We start from the raw sequence: 22,417 nt of genomic DNA, 5'->3' as shown, positions 1-22,417 counted from the left end.
GTCAATTAGGGCCCCAGAAAGCACGAATCCAGAGGATTTCTGGAGTTTTACTTGGATTTCTTGATATTTATTGTACGAAAACGACAGGTGGAGTATGCCATTTGGTACAATACCCAATATAATTCGACCCAGCTGTCGATATAAAAACCAACGTCGGCAACGTAGGCATTTAGAAAAATCTTCTTTATCGACGTCGATCAAGTTCCTCGACGTGTTTCACTTCACCTTAACAGATGTATTTTCGGGGAAGTCACGCACGTGAATTGTCAATGTTTTGCGTTAGCGAAGATAGGCTCGGTTCAAGGATCGCTTTTGATTGTCGTTGATAGTTGTTAACGAGACGTGAGCGAGTCGTAAACGCAAACATGTTTACTTTCGCAACTCGGTATGACAGTGTGCCTACGTGCGATTCCCTCGAAATATCATTCCTCTTCTGTTTACAGAACTTCGAGGCGAGCTGCACCTCCAAACAACGCCGAAATCCTGCTAAATAAGCAAGACGCACAAAATGCGTCTCCGAAACCACAAGGCACGCACATTCTTGTCTCTTCGCTCTTTTCGAATTGCGAAAAAAAATGAGAAATAACCTCCCACGTGCTACGTTTAATGATTAAGGTGATAGGAAAGGCGCTGAGTAGTTTAATCGACGTTTTTAAATCAAATTCATCTATATCGTTTTTCGTGGTAACGCCATTTTGAATACTCAAGTGGTAACATAACTTATTATTAACGTAATTATATTTAACGTTTATATTTATATTAAGTCTTTTACAGTCTACGTTGAGAATTATACGAAATGAAGCGTTTCATATGCCATTTTAGTAAAGTAATGACGAAAAGATCAATGTAAAACTGTCCAAATCCTGGGTATTTATTATTCTAACGACTGTTTAGGACCAACGTCGCCATCTGTGATGTTTAGCTGCAACTAAATTTATTTCTCTAAAAATACGTCTGCTAACGTTTAAGATGATATGAAAGGCGTTGTGAAATTTAATGCAGGTCGATAAATTGAAATTCATCTCTTTTTGGTGGGAACGCCATTTTGAATACTCAAGTGGTAACATAACCTGGCGTGTCCCGTTACCGACATTTATATGTATGTTTAAGTCTTTTACAGTCTACGTTGAGAATTATACGAAATGAAGAGTTCCATACGCCATTTCGGTAAAGTAATGATGAAGAGATTGATGTAAAATTTTCGAAATCCTGGATATTCATTATTCTAACGACTGTTTAGGACTAACGTCGCCATCTGTGACGTTTACCTGCAACTACATTTTTTTCTCTAAAAATACGTCTGCTTACGTTTAAGATGATATGAAAGGCGTTGTGAAATTTAATGCAGGTCGATAAATTGAAATTCATCTCTTTTTGGTGGGAACGCCATTTTGAATACTCAAGTGGTAACATAACCTGGCGCGTCCCGTTACCAACGTTTATATTTTTGTTGAAGTCTTTTACAGTCTACGTTGATAATTATACGAAATGAAGCGTTTCATATGCCATTTTAGTAAAGTAATGATGTAGAGATTGATGTAAAGTTGTCGAAATCCTATATATTCATTATTTTGACGATTGTTTAGGATCAACGTCGCCACCTGTGACGTTTAGCTGCAACTTCAGTAAACCTAATTTGGAAAAGCTTCATAAACAAGACCTTTTTGTCGGCACTTTCTCGTCAGGAAAGTCGGTAGAGTTTTGCGCCAAATATACACACTTACATACGTATCACCTTAACAGAAAATTGTAGGTGAGTAAAAGCCTGGACACGAACCACAGATATCTTGTATCTCTCTTTCTCTCGCTTAACATCTATTTGCTTCCGACAAGGACACTTGTGATCTTTTAGTTCACCCTGAGTGGCGCTGCGATCCAGGGAGAGTTTCCACATTTCTGGGATTCCCTCCCCAGATATGTAATAATACTCCGTAAAGTATAAACTAGTGCCTTAAACTATTCATACAACATTCTAAAGCTTCTTACTGAATTTACTAGAAAAAATAAATATATCAACAACGATAAATCGGTATACAAAAGTAGAAAACGTATTTACAAAGGGTCCGCGGCATTAAGCTAGGCTTCGTTGTTGAAGAATAATGTCACAAAACTGGATTAGGTCCTATGGATCCCAAATATTTGCTGAAAGCTGCATAAAGCTGCCCCGCACGTTGCACCTCTTCTGCCCTAAAAAAAATGTACTGTCGTAAGATTCCTTAAAACAATTAAAGTGATATGAAAGGGTCATTCAGTATATACTAAAGCGTGAAAATATTTATATAACTTTCCTCCAAGCTGGGTGCNGAGTCATTCTATACATCTAAATATTTATGAAACTTTTCTCCAAACTGGGTGCACCGAATAGTTGGAAACTATCAACAAAAAAAAAAAGAATAGAAATGTTTTATGAACATTTTGACGTTTTAGGATATATATATAACATTTGTGTATATAGAATGACCCTTTGATATCACCTTAACAGAGTCTCGCGCCAAGTACAACTAACAACTGACTTCAATTCGTTAAGGTCCCTCTCCTTATGGGCGATCATCTCCTTCAGCTGTTTCCTCTCCTTGTCTCTTTCCCTTAAAGCTTCCGCGTGATTGTTCTGAATCTCATTAATCTGAGCATTAAGGGCCGTGATTTGCAGTCCCATTTTCTGTATCTGGAGGTTTTGTTCCTTCGTCCTGGCTCGTTCTTCCTGCAGCTCCTGCTTCAGTCTGCTGGTCTTCTGCTTCTCCTGCTCCAGTTCTTCCTTGAGCAAGTCGTACCTCCTTTGCGGCTCTATAAGCTCGCTCTGCAATGACGTCACTTGTCTCTGCAGCATCCCAACCGCTCTCTGGGTGTCGTTCAGCTTCTCTTCTAGAATGTCCCTTTCCTCCTTCACCTTTTGGAGCGACTCTTCGGATCTGGAGCATCTCAGGGTGATGTGCTCCATTTCCATGAGTCTCGTCTTCAGGATGTTTTGGTTGTCGGTAACTTCTCGCAGCTCGGCTCTGCTTTTTTGTAACTGGGACTGGCACTCTTCCAGGGCTTGAGTCATGTCCTTCAACGTGCTCTTCAGCACGTTCAGCTCGATCTTGTGCCGGTTTTCCCGTTCCTTCAGCTCTCTGCGCAATCTGGAAGGTGGAATCATTTTTTTAGAATCCTTTCTTCGGGGACCTATTTGCCGATTAGGAGGAAAACTAGTCCGATAAGTACTCGCGACTGCCGCTAGGGTGGCGCAGTAACGCATCATTTGAGGTTTTTTACGTAAAATAGGAAAAACTACTCCGAAAAGTACTCGCGATTGCCGCCAGGGTTCCGCAGTAACGCGTCAATCGAGATTTTTTACGTAAAATAGGAAAAACTACTCCGAAAAGTACTCGCGATTGCCGCTAGGGTGGCGCAGTAACGCGTCATTCGAGGTTTTTTACGTAAAATAGGAAAAACCACTCCTAAAAGTACTCGCGATTGCCGCCAGAGTTCTGCATTGACGCGTCAATCGAGATTTTTTACGTAAAATAGGAAAAAGTACTCGCGATTGTTGCTAGGATGGCGCAGTAACGCGTCCTTCGAGGTTTTTTACGTAAAATAGGTAAAACTACTCCGAAAAGTACTCGCGACTGCCGCCAGAGTTTTGCAGTGACGCGTCAATCGAGGTTTATTACGTAAAATAGGAAAAACTACTCCGAAAAGTACTGGCAATTGCCACCAGGGTTGCGGGATAACGCGTCATTCGAGGTTTTTTACGTAAAATAGGAAAAACTACTCCGATAAGTACTCGCGATTGCCGCCAGGGTTCTGCAGTAACGCGTCATTCGTTTTTTTTTTTTTTTTTTTTTTACGTAAAATAGGAAAAACTACTCCGAAAAGTACTCGCGATTGCCGCTAGGGTGGCGCAGTAACGCGTCATTCGAGGTTTTTTACGTAAAATAGGAAAAGCTACACAGAAAAGTACTCGCGATTGCCGCCAGGGTTCTGCAGTGACGCGTCACTCCAGATTTTTTACGTAAAATACATTAAAACTGATGAAAATGTTACCACTTGAATATTCAAAACGGCATTACCACCAAAGAGAGTATAGAAGAACTTTACTTTATCGACGTCGATTAAATTTCTCAGCGCCTTTGATATCCTCTTAAGGGAAGAACGGATATAAGATATGTACACCTACGTAGCTCGTAAATTGAGGGACGTACGTTGAATATACGTATATAATATGTATATACCTATGTATCTCGGTCTTATTGTTGGAAACGACTTCCTCATAAGTCTGCGTCGTGGTGAGCAGCTTCTCCTTCAGGGCGATCAGCTCCAATGAGCTTTTATGAATGTCCCTCTCGTATCTCCGACACTTGGCCTCGGCTTCCTTCTTCATCAGCATCGTCCTCTCGAAATTCTCCTCCAGGTCCTTGCAAACCTTCTGCCAGTTCTCCTCGGCCTCCGCGTGGCACCTCTTCAGCTCGTTGACCTCCTTCGCCTTCTCAGCCTCCACCTTTTCTCGCTCCTCCTTCAATCTGACATTCTCCGTCATCAGCTGGTTTGCTTGAGATCTCGCCGCGTCGACTTCCGCCATTTTTACGGCGACTTCGTTTGTCAGCAGATTAATCGCAGCAGTGCGATCCTGCAGCATCTGATTTAACTCTTTGAACTTCCCGCTCACCTCGGCGACTTTCAAGTCCTGGTCGTCGATCAGCGTATCCACTGGCAAGGCGGTTTTTGGTTCCAAGTCCGGCATTTTCGGGATTACTCCGAAACCCTGGGACTCAGAGCTCCCGTTTTGGGAATCTTCGGTGACGGACATGTCCAGGATGGGCGCTTTGCTTCTCTCTCTGGGGATTCTTCTCTTCTTCTTCTTGAATACCTTCGCTTTTGGCCGGCTGGATTCGTCCGATTCCGAGTCAGGCCTTCGTTCTTTCCTGAAATTGAGGAGAATGTCAGGCACGGAATCTTTTCAACATTGTTGAATTGTTAGGCTGTGTCAACCTGGAATCCACAAATAAAATTAACACGCTTATTGGAGTGTTTCTGGGATGTAGACGTTTGTGTATTTCGTATACTCCCTTTTCGGGAGTACCGTCCCAAGTTGGTACACGATCGTTTACACCGGCGGTTTAACAAATCCACGCCTTTAGTACGCGTGCCAAGTGATGGGTGTAAACTAAGCCATTGTCCTTATCTTAAAACTTACTCGAAACTCATGATACGATTGTCCCTTTTCAAGTATACCCTCCCAAGTTAATACATGATCGTTTACACCGACAGTTTAACAAATCCACGCCTTTAGTACGCGTACCAAGTGATGGGTGTAAACTAAGCCATTGTTATTATCTTAAAACTTACTCAAAACTCATGGTACGATACTCCCTTTTCAAACATACCGTCCCAAGCCGATACACGATCGTTTACACAGACGGTTTAACAAATCCACGCCGTTAGTACACGTACCAAGTGATAGGTATAATCTAATCCATTGTCCTTAACCTAAAACTTACTCAAAACTCAGACTCTTCGCAACTCCAACCCCCTTTGAGAGGTTCGTCTCGGTCATAGCTCTTCTTCTTTGATTCTCGAAGGCGCACTCCTCGATTGCCTGGACTATCTCATCAGGGATGCAGTTTCCCCTCAGGTTTATCTTCAACAATGCTTTATTCTCTCTCATGGCGTTCAGGATTTGCTCCCCTCCTTGGAGGCCCAACGTGTTCCAGGCCAGGTCCAGGCTCTTCAAGGACTTGTTGCACCTCAGGATCCTGGAAACACCTTCAGAACAATGCGGGGATATCTGGTTGTACCTCAGGTCCAGCTCTTCTAGGTTATGGTTCTTCCCGAGCCCCTCGCAGAACTTCAGGAACCAATCCGCGTGTGCTCCCACGCTGTTCCATTCTAGGTGCAGCTTCTTCAGGGTGTTGTTCTGGGCGAAGACCTGGCCTAACTGACCAACTATTGGGCCGTTTATGTTGTTCCCTTTTAGGTTTAAGGTCGTCACACTGGAGCCTTCGCAGAGGGCGCTCAGGATGCTTCCTAGACCTTTTGATAACAGCATGCAGTCGCTCAGGTCTACGATCTTGATTGTGGAACTTGAAGACAATACTTGACCCAGGATCTCGCAGACAGGAACCATTATCGACATGCAGGACAAACGGAGTTCCCCAGTTGCGCTGAAATGGACCAGGTTTTACTAATTCTTGGGCACGTAACGCCTTCTTCGCTCCAAATAAGGTGAAGTGAAACACAGCGAGGAACTCAATCGACGTCGGTAAGCAAGATTCTTCTAAATACCTATGTTGCCGATGTTGGTATTTGTATCGACAGCTGTGTCGAATTATATTCAGTATTGTACTAAATGGCATACTCCACCTGTCCTTTTTGTACAATAATTATAATGAAATTGAAGTAAAACTCCATAAATCCCCTGGAGACATGGTTTTTGAGGCCCTAATTGACTGCAGAGGGACCCCCTGCGCCATCTGTGATTTCCAGGTCAACTAAATTTTCACTCCGAGTTTATGCAAGATCCTCGACGTGTTTCACTTCACTTTAATTCCTGCTATTATTTTCTCCATTATACCGGATTGCACTATTATTTTAATTCGACCCCACCAAACACGAACACGTAACAATAATATAACCGTTACATAACATTTGTAATATGTAATGTAACATACATATAATATATAAGTAAGATTTGTATTACTATTTTGTCCGTAGCTATATAGCCCTGGTATGAAACGAATAATGTAACGTATACGTAACATGTTATGTTATTAATGTGAATAACATTCGTTATGTACCATGTTATTCCAGTGTTATGTAACAATAATATCATTGTTACATAACTTTGTAATGTGTAACGTAACATACATATAACATATAAGTAAGATTTGTATTACTATTTCCTATGCAGCTATATAGACTTTTTATGAAACGAATAATATAACATATACGTAACATGTTATGTTATGTTAATATTGTACAACTGCAATGCTAACAAATTTGTGACAACATTACCGAACGGTAATAATTCGACGTTATGATATTATTATATTTTTTGAATAACATTCGTTATGTGTCATGTTATTCCAGTGTTATGTAACAAGAATATCATTGTTACATAACGTTTTGTAATATGTAATGTAACATACACATAATATATAAATAAGATTTGTATTACTATTTTGTCCATAGCTATATAGCACTGGTATGAAACGAATAATGTAACGTATACATAACATGTTATGTTATGTTATGTATGTTAATATTGTATAACTGCAATGCCAACAAGTTTGTAACAATGTTATGGAACGATAATAATTCGACGTTATATGATATTAATGTGAATAACATTCGTTATGAACCATGTTATTCCAGTGTTATGTAACGGTAACATAGTGTGCTTGGTGGGACTGTACTAGAGTAAAGAAAACTGAAGTTGGCAACACTAACTTCAAGAGACTCACTTGCCAACTTTGATCGCTTCCGAGAGTTCGGGCGGCACTAGAACGCCGCGCTTTTCGCAGAGCTGCTTGAACAGTTCGTGGTCCTCGAGCATCTCTATGGAAGGGGTTTTCCTTTCTTCAGATAATTTCTTTCACGACGAGAGACCCGCGAGGACGTTACTGCTGGTCGGCTTGATTTTGACGTGGCGGGGCATATCGATTGCCAGCGGACGCTTCGCCGGCGCCGCCATATTGGAACGCGTCACGCGCAGCCAGTTCGCGCACCTGCGCGCCACCTGCACAGGGTTGGGTACATAAAACAACAGCAGTGTCATCTCACGTGACTTTATTCACCCAGTTCTCCGAGTGAAAATGTGAAATCTCTAGATTGACGGAACTTGGTTCGAGATTTCGGAGTTTCTACTCGAGTTGTCACGCGAAGTATTTCACATTTTTACCATAGTAAATGTTACGGAATCATGGAAATGTTCACTTTTAGAATTTTCACTAGATTCGAATTACAGAATCGATCCCCTAGAACCAAGTTCAGTTCCTTGTTCCTTCAGTCTGGAGATTTCACATTTTCACTTGGAGAGTCGGGTGAATAAACGCACGTGAGATGACAGTCCGAGAAGTGAGCACTCTCGCAAAAGTTACGGAATCGATTCCTAGAATAAACAGAACTGAATTTAACCATACTGCATTGAGTGGTTACTTTTTCAGGTTAGGTCGAGTCGCCACTTTGTAATAGACTGCACCAAGTGACAGCTTGGAATGGTTTTACGGTTTCAAATCGAAAGTTCCAAGAGGTGTCATGGGTCCCGATATTAAAAGTGGCAATATTTACGGCTTGATAACTGAACTGTGCATTTGCTCTCTTGGAAAATATTCGCTTAACGAGGAAAATCCACATGTCCATGTCAGGAGCAATGCGAATGTTAAGAAACTCAGATCGAAGGCTTATGCCATTCTCCTTAATAAACAGGATCATGTTTTGGAGAAGAGTAAGTATGAGCAATTATTAAGATGTTCGATGCAAGTAATGCTGCGCCTTGCTTATATATTTAGGGACAGCGTCTTTTGATCGTTTAAAGCACCATGGACATTTCAATAGTTTTCTGTTTATTTACTGGTGTATTAATTTATTTATTATTCTCTTCGCTAGTTTATCGAGCTTTTAGGGTCGCTGCAATAATAGTTTCTTATATGAGCAATTTTTATCATGACCAACTAAACTGTTTCCGTCGAGTAAACAGTAATCTATATTCAAAACATATATCGATCAACTCACCGTTCATGTTCAATTGATGAAATTAATGGTAAAAGAATCTTTTGTTTCTTCAGGAAATGACAAAGATATCATATTTGCATGTGTGGATCCGATAGCAGAGTTATTGAAGCACATCTTCGTTTTAAAAGTTGGGAAAGGTCTCTTGTCCGAAGCCATGGAATTGGATGGATTGACAAGTGTCCTGGTGGATCCGAACTTCGAGATCAGTCAAGAAGATTTAGCAACGTTGCGGTTCTTAATTGGATTGAAAAGTACCGAGCCACAACAAGAACCTAACCTAGTATGTTCGTCCATAGGATTTCTTCTAAAATATTGGGTTGGCTAAAAAGTCTTGCAATAATTTGTATTTTCAAAATTTTATGCTTAATAATGTGCTTAATGTGTTAATTGTGAATTGATGTTAAATTACATTCAGTATTCTTGTATGTTGTACGATGAACAAATCCTTTATTTCACAGAATATCTTTCGGCGTAGCAGAAGAAATCAATTTGTACCAAAAACGTTGCCACGTAAAAATGACTTTGTTTCGTTACAAGCTTATCCGATTGAAGCATTTCATCTGTCGGAGCATTTTGAAACCCTACTTGGATGCCAACGGAAGTGCATAATGCAAAAACGCTATTTGGAGCAAAGAAAAAGATACTCCGCATTTAATCAAATTGGACCTGCTACAATTACTAACATTGAGTCTATGAGGTAAAGAATATTTCAAGGGGGTATTCGCCTTTGAGTGCCCAAAAATCGAATATTTTATAATGTATGAATTTTTTTTCTCGTTGAAAAAAAAATACAAATAACGTGGAATTTTTGGAATCTGATCGTGAGGTCTTTCAGTTGAATTTTTAAATTTTTAAATGAGGAATAATGGAATTAAATAATTTTTTTCTACATCTAGTCAAGCTTTTGGGTGTTCATGGTGCTCGATTTCAGAATTTCTATTCATATGAAATGAATGAAATGAATTCTTTCGTAATCAGAAAGTTTGTTGCTATCACATTAATCAATTGAGTATTCTATGTCAATTTTTTTTTCGAAAACGAATGCCCCTTTAATCGTAATAATTCTTTGAGTTAGAAATTACCTAAAGTACACTAATTTATTAATGCTTTGTGTATAAACATTTAGGAAGAACTCCATGCTTGGAGTTCTTTGCAATGTACAACCAACATATCCTGCGGAGCTTCCCATAATGAAAGAACTTGAGTTTCCATGTTATCCGTTTCCATCGGTCTCGGTAAGAAACATTATTTATGAAATTGATATGGTAAGTCATTGCCATTCTCCACTGATTAATATTTCTTCTACTTCCAGACGATACCTCAAATGGTGCAAAATGATTTCTTAACAGGTACGCATAGTATTATTATATATAATAGGGATGTCTATTCCATAAAAATATCCTGATTATAACATAATGTCTTGATAATGTAATGTATTTGAAAGTATTGATACTGAATACATCGATACTGAAAGTATCGATACAAAATATCTAGTATCAGAAAATAAAGTATTAATACTTTTACATACCATCGGATCGCACATCCCTATTGTATAATCTGTATAATTTGAAAATCATTTATTCGGTCTAGTTTATAACCTCTCTTTGCATAACAAACAGAACCGTCGGAGGTTTTAAGTAACTCGGAGAGCACCCACACACAGATTTCACATCGTGTACTTGTCAGCGAAGTACTCTCAGAAACTTGGGACTTATCTATTAATTCCCTTCCGAACTATCAAGTGTGGGAGTCTCTCGGAGGGTCAGAGGTCTCGAAGCAACCACCATTTCTCTCCGAAGTGAACATTACTTTGCTTCCCTTGCGAGAAGTCCATGCAGTAAGTTTCTCTAAACACATTTGAATTAAAAATTGTATTATTATCAAACAATAAGAATCCTGGTAACATCAATTTTTTATTAACCTCTTGCGCTACAATGACGAGCTAGACTCATTCAGCTAGAATTGTTCATAATTAAATCGAAGCGAACCAGTTTGAGGAAAAGTGTTATAAATATTTTAACTTTTTGGTACGTGTACATAACACTTTCATATCACCTTAAGGTGATATTATTACGTTATTGATTACACCCAGGTTTCAATTTCAGGTGGTTGAATGTCCACACCCAACAAAAGAGATTTCACTTGAGCAGTTCTCGGAGCATGTCAAGTTACTTCTCGTAGGAGTAAACTCCGATTCCTTTGTTCATGAATCTGTGGTAAGTAGATCAGAGTATATTCCTTTTCATTAACAATCATACAGACAGAATCGGGCAGAAAGTAATTTGAATGATTTATTTCAGTCAGGATTCAAGCTCGTTAAAAATACATTAAGTCCCATGATCGGAGACGATGTTTTGAAACATGTCTGTGAGGAAGCCATTTACTGGGGGAATGCTTACAAGAACTTGACGGGTTTAATTACACCAGATCCACAGACTGGAAAGCTGCAGCAAGAAGGTCTTATATTCAAGGTGAAAAGAATAGGAACCTATTTGTTTAAACCTCAAAATAAGTTTCCTACATCGGTGAATTTTCGATCTAACCTTGGAAATTATTATTTGGGTAATGAGACGTATGAATAGTTTGCAGGCGATGTCCAATACTATTCGAGAAGTATTAATGCATCACCAAGCCACCGTCCTACGTACTTCAACTTGTGTCGACTCTTCGTTGGGATTGTTGCAAACAATCGAGAGAGTGCGACCAATGGGAGTCTTGCTCGTTGAGATTGATGGTCTCTGTCGATGCAAAAGCCAAGAAGGAACGGACTTGCTTACGCATATCTACGAAAAAGTTACAAAAGTCACTAAACCGAACGTCGCTTTCATCTATTACTCAATATTGACTTCCTGCTGCGAAGTCTATTTCCGGTAAGTAGATGTATAAAAAACTTCACTTCCTTCCCAAAGTATTTCCATGTTACTTAAGGTGAAGTGAAAGACGTAGAGAAATTTGGTAAAAAGATTCTTCTAAATACCTACATCACCGACGTTCGAGTTTATAGTGACATTTGTGTCGAATTATATTGGGTATTGTATTAAATCCATCTGGTCTACGCTAAATAACAAATTTTTCTCAGTAAATGGATTTTCTTCGGTGTCTGGAACGATTCTAGCGCCCTTATTACTATGCATTAAAATTTTAGACGTATCGGTCCATCTTTGTTTTATAATTATTACTAAAGTGTATCCGCAAAATTGAAGTATGAAATATTCCTTGTGATGAACTAAATTGTCATTTTTAGGTTCCTGGAGAAGTGGCTCTTCGAGGGGAACTGCGACGATATTTATGGAGAATTTATGATCAACGTCCAGCCACATTATCTGCGCCAGAGAGGTTATAAATTCTGGACGAAGGCTTTCGGCATAAATGTGCAGTCTGTGCCAGGATTTCTGGAGACTCTTATAGACTCCATTTTGCAGTGCGGAAAGACTATTAAGCTCCTCAGAGTTTGCGATCCAAAGGTATGTCATCGATTTATAATACTGTTCGTATATTTTAGGACACTTGGCGGAATATTTTGAAACGAATTGGTGCACCCAATTTTTATTTTTATTTTTCGTAAACAAATGTCCAGTTATAATACAAACTAGTATTTTTTTTATTTTACTTTTCTTCCAGAATCCATTGTGGAGCGTAGTCTCTACGATCCATCCTAATGTGAAAGTTTGTCTCAGCGTAAAGCAATTGAGAGAACAAGAATTGTATTATCGCAGATACGTTGAAAAAGTTGAGACTGTTTTACAGCCAAGTCCAGTTATCGATGATAAGAGAATCAATGATGATGAGAAAGAATCTCAAGTTGTGCCCGAAGCTCGAAAAGGTACGATGCATTTCATGCATCGAGGAAAAAAGGTCATCGAACCAGAGAAATATTTCTAAGTACCAAAGAAGTATTTCATTAACTTAAAGAATAACTACGTAACACAGATGTACTCGAATAAATTGAATGCAATGTTTATTCAGGATTACGAGAATTCATTCGAGTGAAATAATAATTCTTGTAATTAAGAAAATGTTTCTTAGATTCGATGAATTTTTTCTTAGCGAGTAAGAATAGACTTTCTGGTGTTTAAAAAATGATGACCTGTGTTTTTAATTCTGTTGCAATAATTTATTATGTACAGAGTCTCCGATAGCAGTGGAGGAAGAACCCATCGAGAAGATTGAATCGGATGACCAAGAAGTGCTGATAAATGTAAAGGATGAGGAGGAAAATTTACAACAAAGAGATATTATTGATGATCCGATAAAAAATGTCCTTCCTGAAGTAGAGATTGTTCAGGAGGAAGCAATCGATGCCATCAATAATGCAAAGTACGTAACATTCCAAATGATGTTTCCGATGAACAGAAATTCGAATGTCCATATATTTTAGGATTGATTATGCGATGGCAACTGTTTTTTTATTTATTTATTGGCTAATTTATTGAACTATACGTATTATTATTTTTTCCATACATCACAAGATATTTAGTTATATGTATTAGCTTATATACTACTTCGATCCTTCATGAATGGTAAAACAATAATTTGCTTTATTGGTTCATTTGCTAATTTACTTATTAGCTTATATATTATTTTATTAAGCCATGACTAGTATAATAATAATTCTTTTCATCGGTTCGTTTTTTGGGAGTAGGAATTTCGAAATAAATGAATCGCGCATGTTTGTTAATGTATTTGGCGCGAAACTCTACCGAGTTTCCGGATTACAAAATGTATGAGTGGTACTAGATCAAGAAGCTCAGTAGAGTGTCGCACCAAATACATATACAAGCGCATATATATGCTAAGCCTTCTAAGTAAAATGAACTAACTCAATTTTTCATGTCTGTGTGAATACAATGTCACATCTTCTTCAGTAGAGTATCGCACCAAATCCATATACAAGCGCGTATAAATACAAAACCTTCTAAGTAAAATGAACTAACTCAATTTTTCATCTCCGAGAGAATACAATGTCACATCTTCCTCAGTAGAGTATCGCACCAAATCCATACATAAACGCGTATAAATACAAAGCTTTTTAAGTAAAATGAACTAGTCTGAGATAATACAATGTCACATCTACCTCGGTAGAGTATCGCACCAAATCCATACATAAGCGCGTATAAATACAAAACTTTTTAAGTAAAATGAACTAGTCTGAGATAATACAATGTCACATCTTCCTCGGTAGAGTATCGCACCAAATCCATACACCAGCGCGTATAAATACAATGTCCCATCTTCCAGGAGCAAGCTGTTGGACCGTTTCTCTCACCTGGAGAAGAAGGTGGACGCGAGAAGACTGATCGCATCATGGCGCATAAAAAGACTAGAATTATACGACAAGAGGGTCCTGGCGATGAAGGCATCACAAGAGCGATGGCAACTGGACGAAGCCCCTTCGTCTGGAGTAAAAATCTCTGAAACTGCGTCTGAAGCTGTGCCGGAAATCTCTAAAAAGCAAAGCCAGGTCGAACCTAGCTCCGAAGAAGCCCAGAAAGTCGCTCCTGCCGAAAAGGAGTCGATAAAAGAGGTCAAAGAGAACAAAGAGATCACCAACGTGGCCAAGACGACGACGTCGCCGAAGAAGAGTCCCTCGGAAGACGTGGAGGCTTCCAGCAAGGTCAAGACTGTGATCGACAAGGAACCCGAAGTCACCCTGAAGAAACCAACCCGACCTGCGGCTCTGAACATTCGGGATGTTCGATTGGAAGAAGGAACTCTTCCAATCGATTACGACCTGACTGATAGAAGGAAGAACCTGGTTCCAAGAGTTCGAGCTGGAGTCCGGGAGAAGGAACCTGCAAAGCAGGACCTCTTCAGGAAGGAAGGCACTGCCATCTTCAGGCGTTCCACTTCAAGCTTTAGGTCCGACAGGGAAGAGAAGTCAATGTTCTCGGAGGTTCCTAAACCGGAGAACCCGGACTCGAGGCTGAAGACGCCCGTCGACGTAATTTCCCCATTCTCGACGGAAATCAGCCCGACCTCGCCGATGGTCGAGAAGGGGAACCTTGAAGAACTCAGAACGGACTCTAGGAGTCGCGGGAGAAGGTGAAGATGTTTCCATATATAAGGTCAAGCGAGACGCGGCGAGAAATTTCATCGACGTCGGTATAAAAGATTCTTCTAAATACCTACCTTGCCGACGTTTGTATTTATATCGACAGCTGCGTCGGATTATATTGGGTATTGTACTAAATGGCACACTCCATATGTTGTTTCCGTACAGTAATTATTAAGAAATTGATGTAAAACTGCAGAAATCTCCTGGATTCGTGGTTTCTGAGACCCTGATTGACTGCAGAGATCATTAATTTTCCGAAATTACACATAGAACCCTTTAGTTCGTATAATTATCAACGTAGACTGTTAAAGACTTCAACATAAATATAAATGTCGGTAACGGGACGTGCCAGCTTATGTTACCACTTGAGTATTCAAAATGACGCTCTCACCAAAAACGGTTTAGATGAATTTTAATTAATCGACCTGGATGAAATTTCTCAGCGCCTTTCATATCATCTTAAACGTTAGCAGACATGTTTTTAGAGAAAATAATTTACTTGCAGCTAAACGTCACAGATGGCGACGCTGGTCCTAAACAGTCATTAGAATAATGAATTCCCGGGATTGGATGAAATTTCTCAGTGCCTTTCATATCATCTTAAACGTTAGTAGACGTATTTTTAGCGAAAAAAATTTAGTTGTAGCTAAACGTCACAGATGGCGACGTTGATCCTAAACAGTCGTTAGAATAATGAATTCCCGAGATTTCGACAGTTTTACGTCAATCTCTCCATCATTACTTTACTAAAATGGCAAATGAAACGCTTCATTTCGTATAATTATCAACGTAGACTGTAAAAGACTTCAACATAAATATAAATGTCGGTAACGGAACGCGCCAGCTTATGTTACCACTTGAGTATTCAAAATGACGTTCCCACCAAAAAGGGTATAGATGAATTTTAATTAATCGACCTAGATTAAATTTCTCAGCGCCTTTCATATCATCTTAAACAGTCCTAGGAGGAGGTCGCAGGCTCTGGAGTGGCCCAGTCAAGGACCAACCTGGCGTAGACGTCGCCGAGAGGAGGAGGACCTGAACCTGGTGACACCGATGTCCTCAACGGCCGACTCGACCTGGTCCTCGGCACCAGAAAGCTCCAGCTCCCCCGGGACTCTCCGAGGCGACGAAGAGTCCAGGACCTCCAGGGAAGAGCTGACCTCTTCAAGGGTCGCCGACGAGCCGGGGAACTTCAACATTCCTTTTAGCACCGCCGATTCCAGACTCACCCTGGAGGACGTCGAGATCCTCGACAACTCCAGCCTTCGGGCCTACCTGGAGAAGTCCGTCAGCATGCCTCTGCGAGTGCAGAACAGGCTTGCCAACCGGGAGCTCATCAGGCACTTCGCCGAAGAACACGACATGGTGTCTCATCTCCACAGCTTGCGGGAGTTCTTCTTCCTCCTGAACGGAGAGTTCGCCAGGAGTCTGACCGACTCCATTTTCTCGAGGCTCTACGTCGTCGCCACGCCGGTCGACCTCTGCAACCCGGCGACCTTGACGAATGCCCTTGACAGGGCACTGAGTCGTGGCATCGGAGGCGCTCATAGAAATCATGAAAGATTGAGTTTGTACGCTGCACATGTGCCCGAACAGCTGCTGGTGAGGGGAATGATCACTGAAATATCCTGGGTGTAACAGAACTCGTAGTCGCGGTTTTTACAGCGCTATCCTTGTTGAAAAAGGAGACGAAAAGTCCTATCATATTTTTTTCTACAGTGCATTAATTTCCTGTAATAATTAAATGAAGCACAGCCAATCAGATTGGCTGTTTGCGGTGTTGCAGCCTTCCCGGCGCCCCGACACTGTACTTTCCGTTGGAGAAAGCGATTGATTGATTGGTCGGCGGTTTTTACAGCGCTATCCTTGTTGAAAATGGAGACGAAAAGTCCTATAATATTTTGTTCTACAGTGCATGCATTTGCTGTAATAATTAAATGAAGCACAGCCAATCAGATTGGCTGTCTGTGGTGTTGCAGCCTTCCCGGCGCCCCCGCCACTGTGCTTTCCATTGGAGAAAGCGATTGATTGATTGGTCGGCGGTTTTTACAGCGCTATCCTTGTTGAAAGTGGAGACGAAAAGTCCTATCATATTTTTTTCTACAGTGCATACATTTCCTGTAATAATTAAATGAAGCACAGCCAATCAGATTGGCTGTCTGCGGTGTTGCAGCCTTCCCGGCGCCCCTGCCACTGTGCTTTCCGTTGGAGAAAGCGACTGATTGGCTGTGCTTCATTTAGTTATTAAAGGAAATTTATGCACTGTAGGAAAAAATGGTACAGGACTTTTCGACTCCTTTTGCAACAAGGATAGCGCTGTATAAACCGTGACGAGTTCTGTTACGCCTTTTACAGCAAACTGGAACGCACGCTACGCTTAAGGTGAAGTGAAACCCCTCTAAATCAGTCGAATAAGACACTTTTTTTTAAAGATATTGGATCGAGCCATCTGAAACTTCGACACGTGACTCGTGAGCACCTAGGAATTATCTCGACACTTTCGGTAATTTCAGATCTCCAACCCCAACGTATTAGACTGCCTCTGCTTGAGCTACAAGATATCTTGGCCGTTGAACGTCGTCCTCGACGAGAGCAGCATAGCGCAGTATAGCAAGGTCTTCAAGTTCCTGGTGACGGTCAACCGCGTCCTCTGGGTCTTGCAGGAAGACTTTTACCTACTGAAGCTACCTAAGAGCGCGGCCAACTCTGAGCAACATCATAAAGTAATTATACATAATTAATGGCATGAAGTAGTGTAAGGACACGTAACGCCAATGTGGAACCACCCCAGAATCTCAGATTTTCGCCGATCTAACGATACGAGCGCCCCTTGCGGACAATGAGGGAACTCCCATCCTACGTGATGGAAATATTTCCTAACTACGTAAATTACCTGAAATTCTTTTAATTTTGCAATGAAGGTATGCAAATCGAAACGATAATCCACGATAATCCATGATTTACAGAATGTGATGTTTTTATCGCGATAAACACTATCAGGCTATTATTTGTAATTGCAAAATTAAGGGTCGTACGTGATGGAAACATTTCCTAACTACGTAAATTACCTGAAATGCTTTTAATTTTGCAATGAAGGTATGCAAATCGAAACGATAATCCACGGATGATACACAGAATGTGATGCTTTTATCGCGATAAACACTATCAGACGATAATTTGTAATTGCAAAATTAAGGGTCGTACGTGATGGAAACATTTCCTAACTACGTAAATTACCTGAAATTCTTTTAATTTTGCAATGAAGGTACGCAAATCGATAATCCGCGGATGATATACAGAATGTGATGTTTTTATCGCGATAAACACTATCAGGCGATAATTTGTAATTGCAAAATTTAGAGTCACTGATGTAATGACGCGAGCGCCACTTACGGACAACGAGTGAACTCCCATCCTACGTGATGGAAACATTTCCTGCCTACGTAAATTACCTGAAATGCTTTTAATTTTGCAAGTAAGGTGCACAAAGCGTTTATATTTATTACCAACGTTTGAATTTATATCGACAGCTACGTCGAATTATGTTACGTATTAGGTTTCCGGTCGGTAAAGTGTTAAGACGAAGTGAAAAACGTCGAGAAATTTGATCGACGTCGGTAAAAAAGACTTATGAATACCTATGTTACCGATGTTTGAATTTATATCGACAGCTATGTTGAATTATGTTACGTATTGCACTGAATCGCATACTCCATATGTCGTTTCAGTGAAAGTTAATTTGAAAATGACTTCAGTTGCAGCTCTACAGACACTCGATGGTGCAGTTCAGCAACGCCGTGCACAGCTATCTGATGTGCAGCGTTTTACACGCCAGCTGGACGGAATTCGAAAAGGATCTTGGAGCTGCCTCGAGCCTGGACGAAGTGCACGCTGCGCACGTTGTCTACCTCAAGAAGATTTTGTCAAAGTACGATTCCAACATTAATTTGGCTGCCGGGAGTATAATATAAGGCCATAAAATAGTATAAGGAGACATAACGCTTATTTTCGAGACGTTTCGCGCCATTGTTTGAAAGAGAGACACGGCCCCCTGGCGCCATCTACGCCCTTTACCCCTCTGTAAAAATTGGAACTACTTTCAAAGGGGCGAAATGTTCTCCATCGGTAAAGGAAAACCCCTCCGCAGATTTCAGATACAGAACAGTATCAGTAAAATGAAATTATCGCCTTTTCGTTTTTAGTATCAGGGTCAAGGTTGGGAAAGAAGACTACGAATACCAAATAAAGTTGTTATGCGTGGATGATTGAGATTACGAAGTGGCACCCACGTATACCCTGTTTTACCGATCGCGAAGATTTCACCCCTTTGAAAGTAGTTCCAATTTTTACAGAGGTGTAAAGGGCGTAGAGGGCGCCAGGGGGGCGTGTCTCCCTTTCAAACAATGGCGCGAAACGTCTCTCCGCTCATCTTTGGTATATATTTTGAAGCCTCAAAGGCGATATTTATGAATAATGAATTTTTATGTTGTTTTAGATGCATGCTAAACCAACGCGGGGAGAAGATGCGAGTCAACCTATGCAACGTCTTCAAGATAATTCTTAAATTCCATAACCGCCTGCGCTCCAGAAACTGGAACCTCGGCCCTACAGGTTATGTTCACCCAAATTATGGAAGTTTGGAACAAATGTACCATGCATTTTGCCAATTACGGTCGTACTTGGCGCGAGTAGCCGACAAACTAACCACAACTGGTTATCAGCCACATCTTCAACACTTTTTAAATGCACTGAACATCAATTGCCTCTTCGACGTGACGGAGAAATTGTAGCCAGCAGCTTTTGCTTTTCCTTTCCTATGAAATACAGAAAGCGGTACTTTTCTCCTCACTGTTTTTTATCCATCTGGAACTCTATTCTCGAGTCCATACGATCAACTTTCACATCCAAAATTGACAATTTCATATACAACTTTTAAGGTTAAGCGAAACACGTCGAGAAACTTCATCGACCAGCAGAAGATAATTGTAATATATATATATATATATATAAATTCACGTTAAGTTATAATAGGTTTTTGGTAATCATAACATTCAAGCGTAACGAAAGAATATAAGAATATTATCGTACAAGTCACAGCAGAGAAAAAATATCCTTCGATTCGTCTAATATACATATTTTATCTCAACTTCACATTTTGATTATAAGAGAAGCGTTAGATCTTTTTCATTAGTTTGTTTAACACTTTCTCCATGTTGGCCTTCCGTGTGTAACTCTTCTTCAATGTGCGTAGCATTTCTGCTAACGTAGTTATTCTCTCCCTCTGTCGACTGACCTTCCTCTGAAGACAACAAACTTTTCTTCGCAACTTCAGTTCTTCCTCCGAAGGACCTGACAGACGTCGCAAGGTTTCCACCGCCACATCTTTCATTCGAACTTTTGGTCTCTCCTCGATGGTATTCACAGTGTGCGACAATATTTGTCCACATGCATCGCACGTAACCTCTTCTGGTTCGAGTACTTCTAATGTACTCGTTTCGTTCAGGCAAAACGAAGAATTCACAGCCTAAAATATATTAACTCATCTTAGATGCAAACAGAATTATTATTACAATAGTTTGCAATGATCAACGTTATTTAAAATATGCTTCGTTCCGTTTCTTCAAAGGTGAAAACGTATTAAATCATGTTAAAGTAAATTTCCTTTTTCATCGCAAACATGTGTTACGAAAGAACTTACAATCTTTTTTACCTTACGCTGTTTAGTTATTTTCATTATTGACTTATGAGAGCTATTTAATTTTCAATTGTTTTAATGGGGGAGTTCCATTAAATCAATACGAACCTTGTTAAACACTGCGACTTTGCAAATGCTGCCATAATTGTGCTCGTCGGCCAATGAATATGTGCAATGCATGCGTGGGCCCTTTAAGATATGCAAACATTATAATTAATACATCGGCAACAAATATTAAACATTGTATACCTGCGATATAACAGATTCTCCAAAAACGGACGGAACGGCATTACGTTTCAGTCGGGTTTTAAACATCGTATGCTCCTCGAAGGAGTCGGAAGTAAAATGCTGGCTGCAAACCGTCGCATACTTTGTAATCTTTATTTCCTCAGGAATTGCCTGAATCCACGATTCAAGTAACTTTGGATTTTTTAACGGAACCCTAAAAATCATATAGGTAACGTTATTCATTTCAATCGGTTAAAGAAATATTGTTTGCACTACAATAATGTCTTGCAGACATAACCTATTAAATGCGAACAATATTTTAACCGTACTATAAAGAACACTATAAAATACAAAAATATTGTTCGCATTACAGTAATGTCTTTAATAGGTTATGTCTAAAAGAGCTTAAATCATTAACTTTCATTATCAATGGCATAAATGTTGCAGTTTTAGGTTACCTGTGAAATGTTACGTTTCTAGTCGGGCACCATTCCGTTTTACATGATTTAATGCAACATTTATTTACCATTTTTCATGTTGCATTAAAAATGGGGATCTTCACGATTTTAGAATTATCGATTTTGTTTATATCAACGATAGCGAACATAACAAAACAGGTACCAACATAACCTAACTTAACATTTACCATGGACCAATCGTTTAACTAGAGAGGAAAGGATTACTATAACCAGGGGGTCTATTACGTAAAGCAAATTGAGCGAAAATGTGAAAAATGAGTAGCATACGTTATTACGGACGTTTTGGTGGTGAAAATGCGAGACCATTCATATAGCGAATAAGTAATTCGGCGAATAAACCCACGTGAGATGAAAGTGCGAGAAGTGAGCGCTCTCGTCAAAAAAACGTAATAAAGACCCAGATCACCTTAAGGGGGTCTATTATGTAAATTAAATTGAGCGAAAATGTGAAAAATGAGGAGTTTACGGTATTACGGAATGTTTTTGGGGGTGAAAATGCGAGACCATTCATGTGAACTGGCTCGGCACAAATTTTTAAGCGAAATGGGGAAGCATACAAGAAAAGATAGAAATATAATTGCCGTGAGCGCCATCTTCCATGGATTGTGACACCGAAATTCAAAATGGAAAACCTGGGAGTTTTAATTTTTGGCAGCATAGGACGCAATCGCGCGACTTGCTCATGAGCAATCTCCCAACTCATCTCTGGATTAAGTCAAAGTCCACATTCTGCGAAACATTTATTAACAAAAATATAAATACAATAGTTCGGTCAGTTGAATGCACACATCTCGCAACAATGAGATACCGACAATCGAGTTCGCGCGTTGTTGAAAAAGACTTCGTAACTACGCAGCGACGCCTCTTACGGCCGCCATCTTGAAAACGCCACGGACGGACTTCCTAGGGACTTCCGGTGGTAACGACACGTTTCCGGCCGGCAGCTTTGCGTATGTACTTTCTAAACTATACAAAAACCTTTTCGCGGCTATTAAGAAACAAACATTTAAATTAAAACGAGGCTACGAAATCACGAATCGAGATATAAAACCAGATCACCTTATCCCTTCTACTTCTAAGCCGAAGAGCCGCCATTTTGTCAACCATTAGGTGCATTCAGAGGAGACAACTGTTGAGTGATCGGTTAGCGCTCTGCCGAATACGTTCACTCAACATGTTTACTGATCGGACGCCATATTATGTATCACAAATTTTCTACGCTACCTGCGCTCAACGTGTTGGGTAGAT

General features: G+C 40.1%; 3 protein-coding genes across 5 annotated transcripts; 1 reads left to right on the top strand and 2 right to left on the bottom strand.

The window, feature by feature from the left end:
- Nucleotides 1–1,609: 1,609 nt before the first annotated feature.
- On the bottom strand, nt 1,610–7,638 carry LOC105695945 (leucine-rich repeat-containing protein 45). Of its 2 annotated transcripts, none has more exons than XM_012418018.2 (5): nt 7,440–7,638; nt 5,478–6,140; nt 4,212–4,901; nt 2,514–3,119; nt 1,610–2,187 (listed from the first exon to the last, which is right to left on the bottom strand). In XM_012418018.2, exons 1-5 carry the CDS (start codon nt 7,529–7,531, stop codon nt 2,103–2,105), a joined length of 2,136 nt encoding a protein of 711 aa, XP_012273441.1. In that variant the 5' UTR covers nt 7,532–7,638; the 3' UTR covers nt 1,610–2,102. The 2 variants fall into 2 exon arrangements, with proteins under 2 accessions (XP_012273441.1, XP_012273442.1); XM_012418019.2 differs by having other exon boundaries at nt 1,610–2,182.
- A 148-nt stretch (nt 7,639–7,786) lies between these two features.
- Nucleotides 7,787–19,577, top strand: LOC105695996 (gamma-tubulin complex component 6). Of its 2 annotated transcripts, XM_012418102.2 has the most exons (19): nt 7,787–7,859; nt 7,943–8,052; nt 8,142–8,422; nt 8,763–8,989; nt 9,168–9,406; nt 9,836–9,944; nt 10,022–10,058; nt 10,329–10,546; nt 10,815–10,925; nt 11,010–11,180; nt 11,299–11,579; nt 11,954–12,173; nt 12,331–12,532; nt 12,837–13,026; nt 13,948–14,751; nt 15,724–16,369; nt 17,281–17,490; nt 18,523–18,695; nt 19,263–19,577. In XM_012418102.2, the coding sequence occupies exons 3-19, from the start codon at nt 8,233–8,235 to the stop codon at nt 19,555–19,557; spliced, it is 4,323 nt and encodes a 1,440-aa protein (XP_012273525.1). In that variant the 5' UTR covers nt 7,787–7,859; nt 7,943–8,052; nt 8,142–8,232; the 3' UTR covers nt 19,558–19,577. The 2 variants fall into 2 exon arrangements, with proteins under 2 accessions (XP_012273525.1, XP_012273523.1); XM_012418100.2 differs by having other exon boundaries at nt 7,801–8,052.
- Nucleotides 19,578–19,611: 34 nt separating this feature from the next.
- On the bottom strand, nt 19,612–21,437 carry LOC105695997 (THAP domain-containing protein 1). The gene is made up of 4 exons (XM_012418103.2): nt 21,149–21,437; nt 20,712–20,904; nt 20,571–20,651; nt 19,612–20,291 (listed from the first exon to the last, which is right to left on the bottom strand). Exons 1-4 carry the CDS (start codon nt 21,217–21,219, stop codon nt 19,941–19,943), a joined length of 696 nt encoding a protein of 231 aa, XP_012273526.1. The 5' UTR covers nt 21,220–21,437; the 3' UTR covers nt 19,612–19,940.
- Between the last annotated feature and the right edge of the window lie 980 nt (nt 21,438–22,417).

The sequence above is a fragment of the Orussus abietinus genome, unplaced genomic scaffold (assembly GCF_000612105.2).
Source record: "Orussus abietinus isolate OABI.00-Male unplaced genomic scaffold, Oabi_2.0 scaffold192, whole genome shotgun sequence".
Taxonomy (NCBI): domain Eukaryota; kingdom Metazoa; phylum Arthropoda; class Insecta; order Hymenoptera; family Orussidae; genus Orussus; species Orussus abietinus.
Note: the sequence above shows the minus strand (reverse complement) of the source record. Positions and strands in the feature narration are given on the sequence as shown.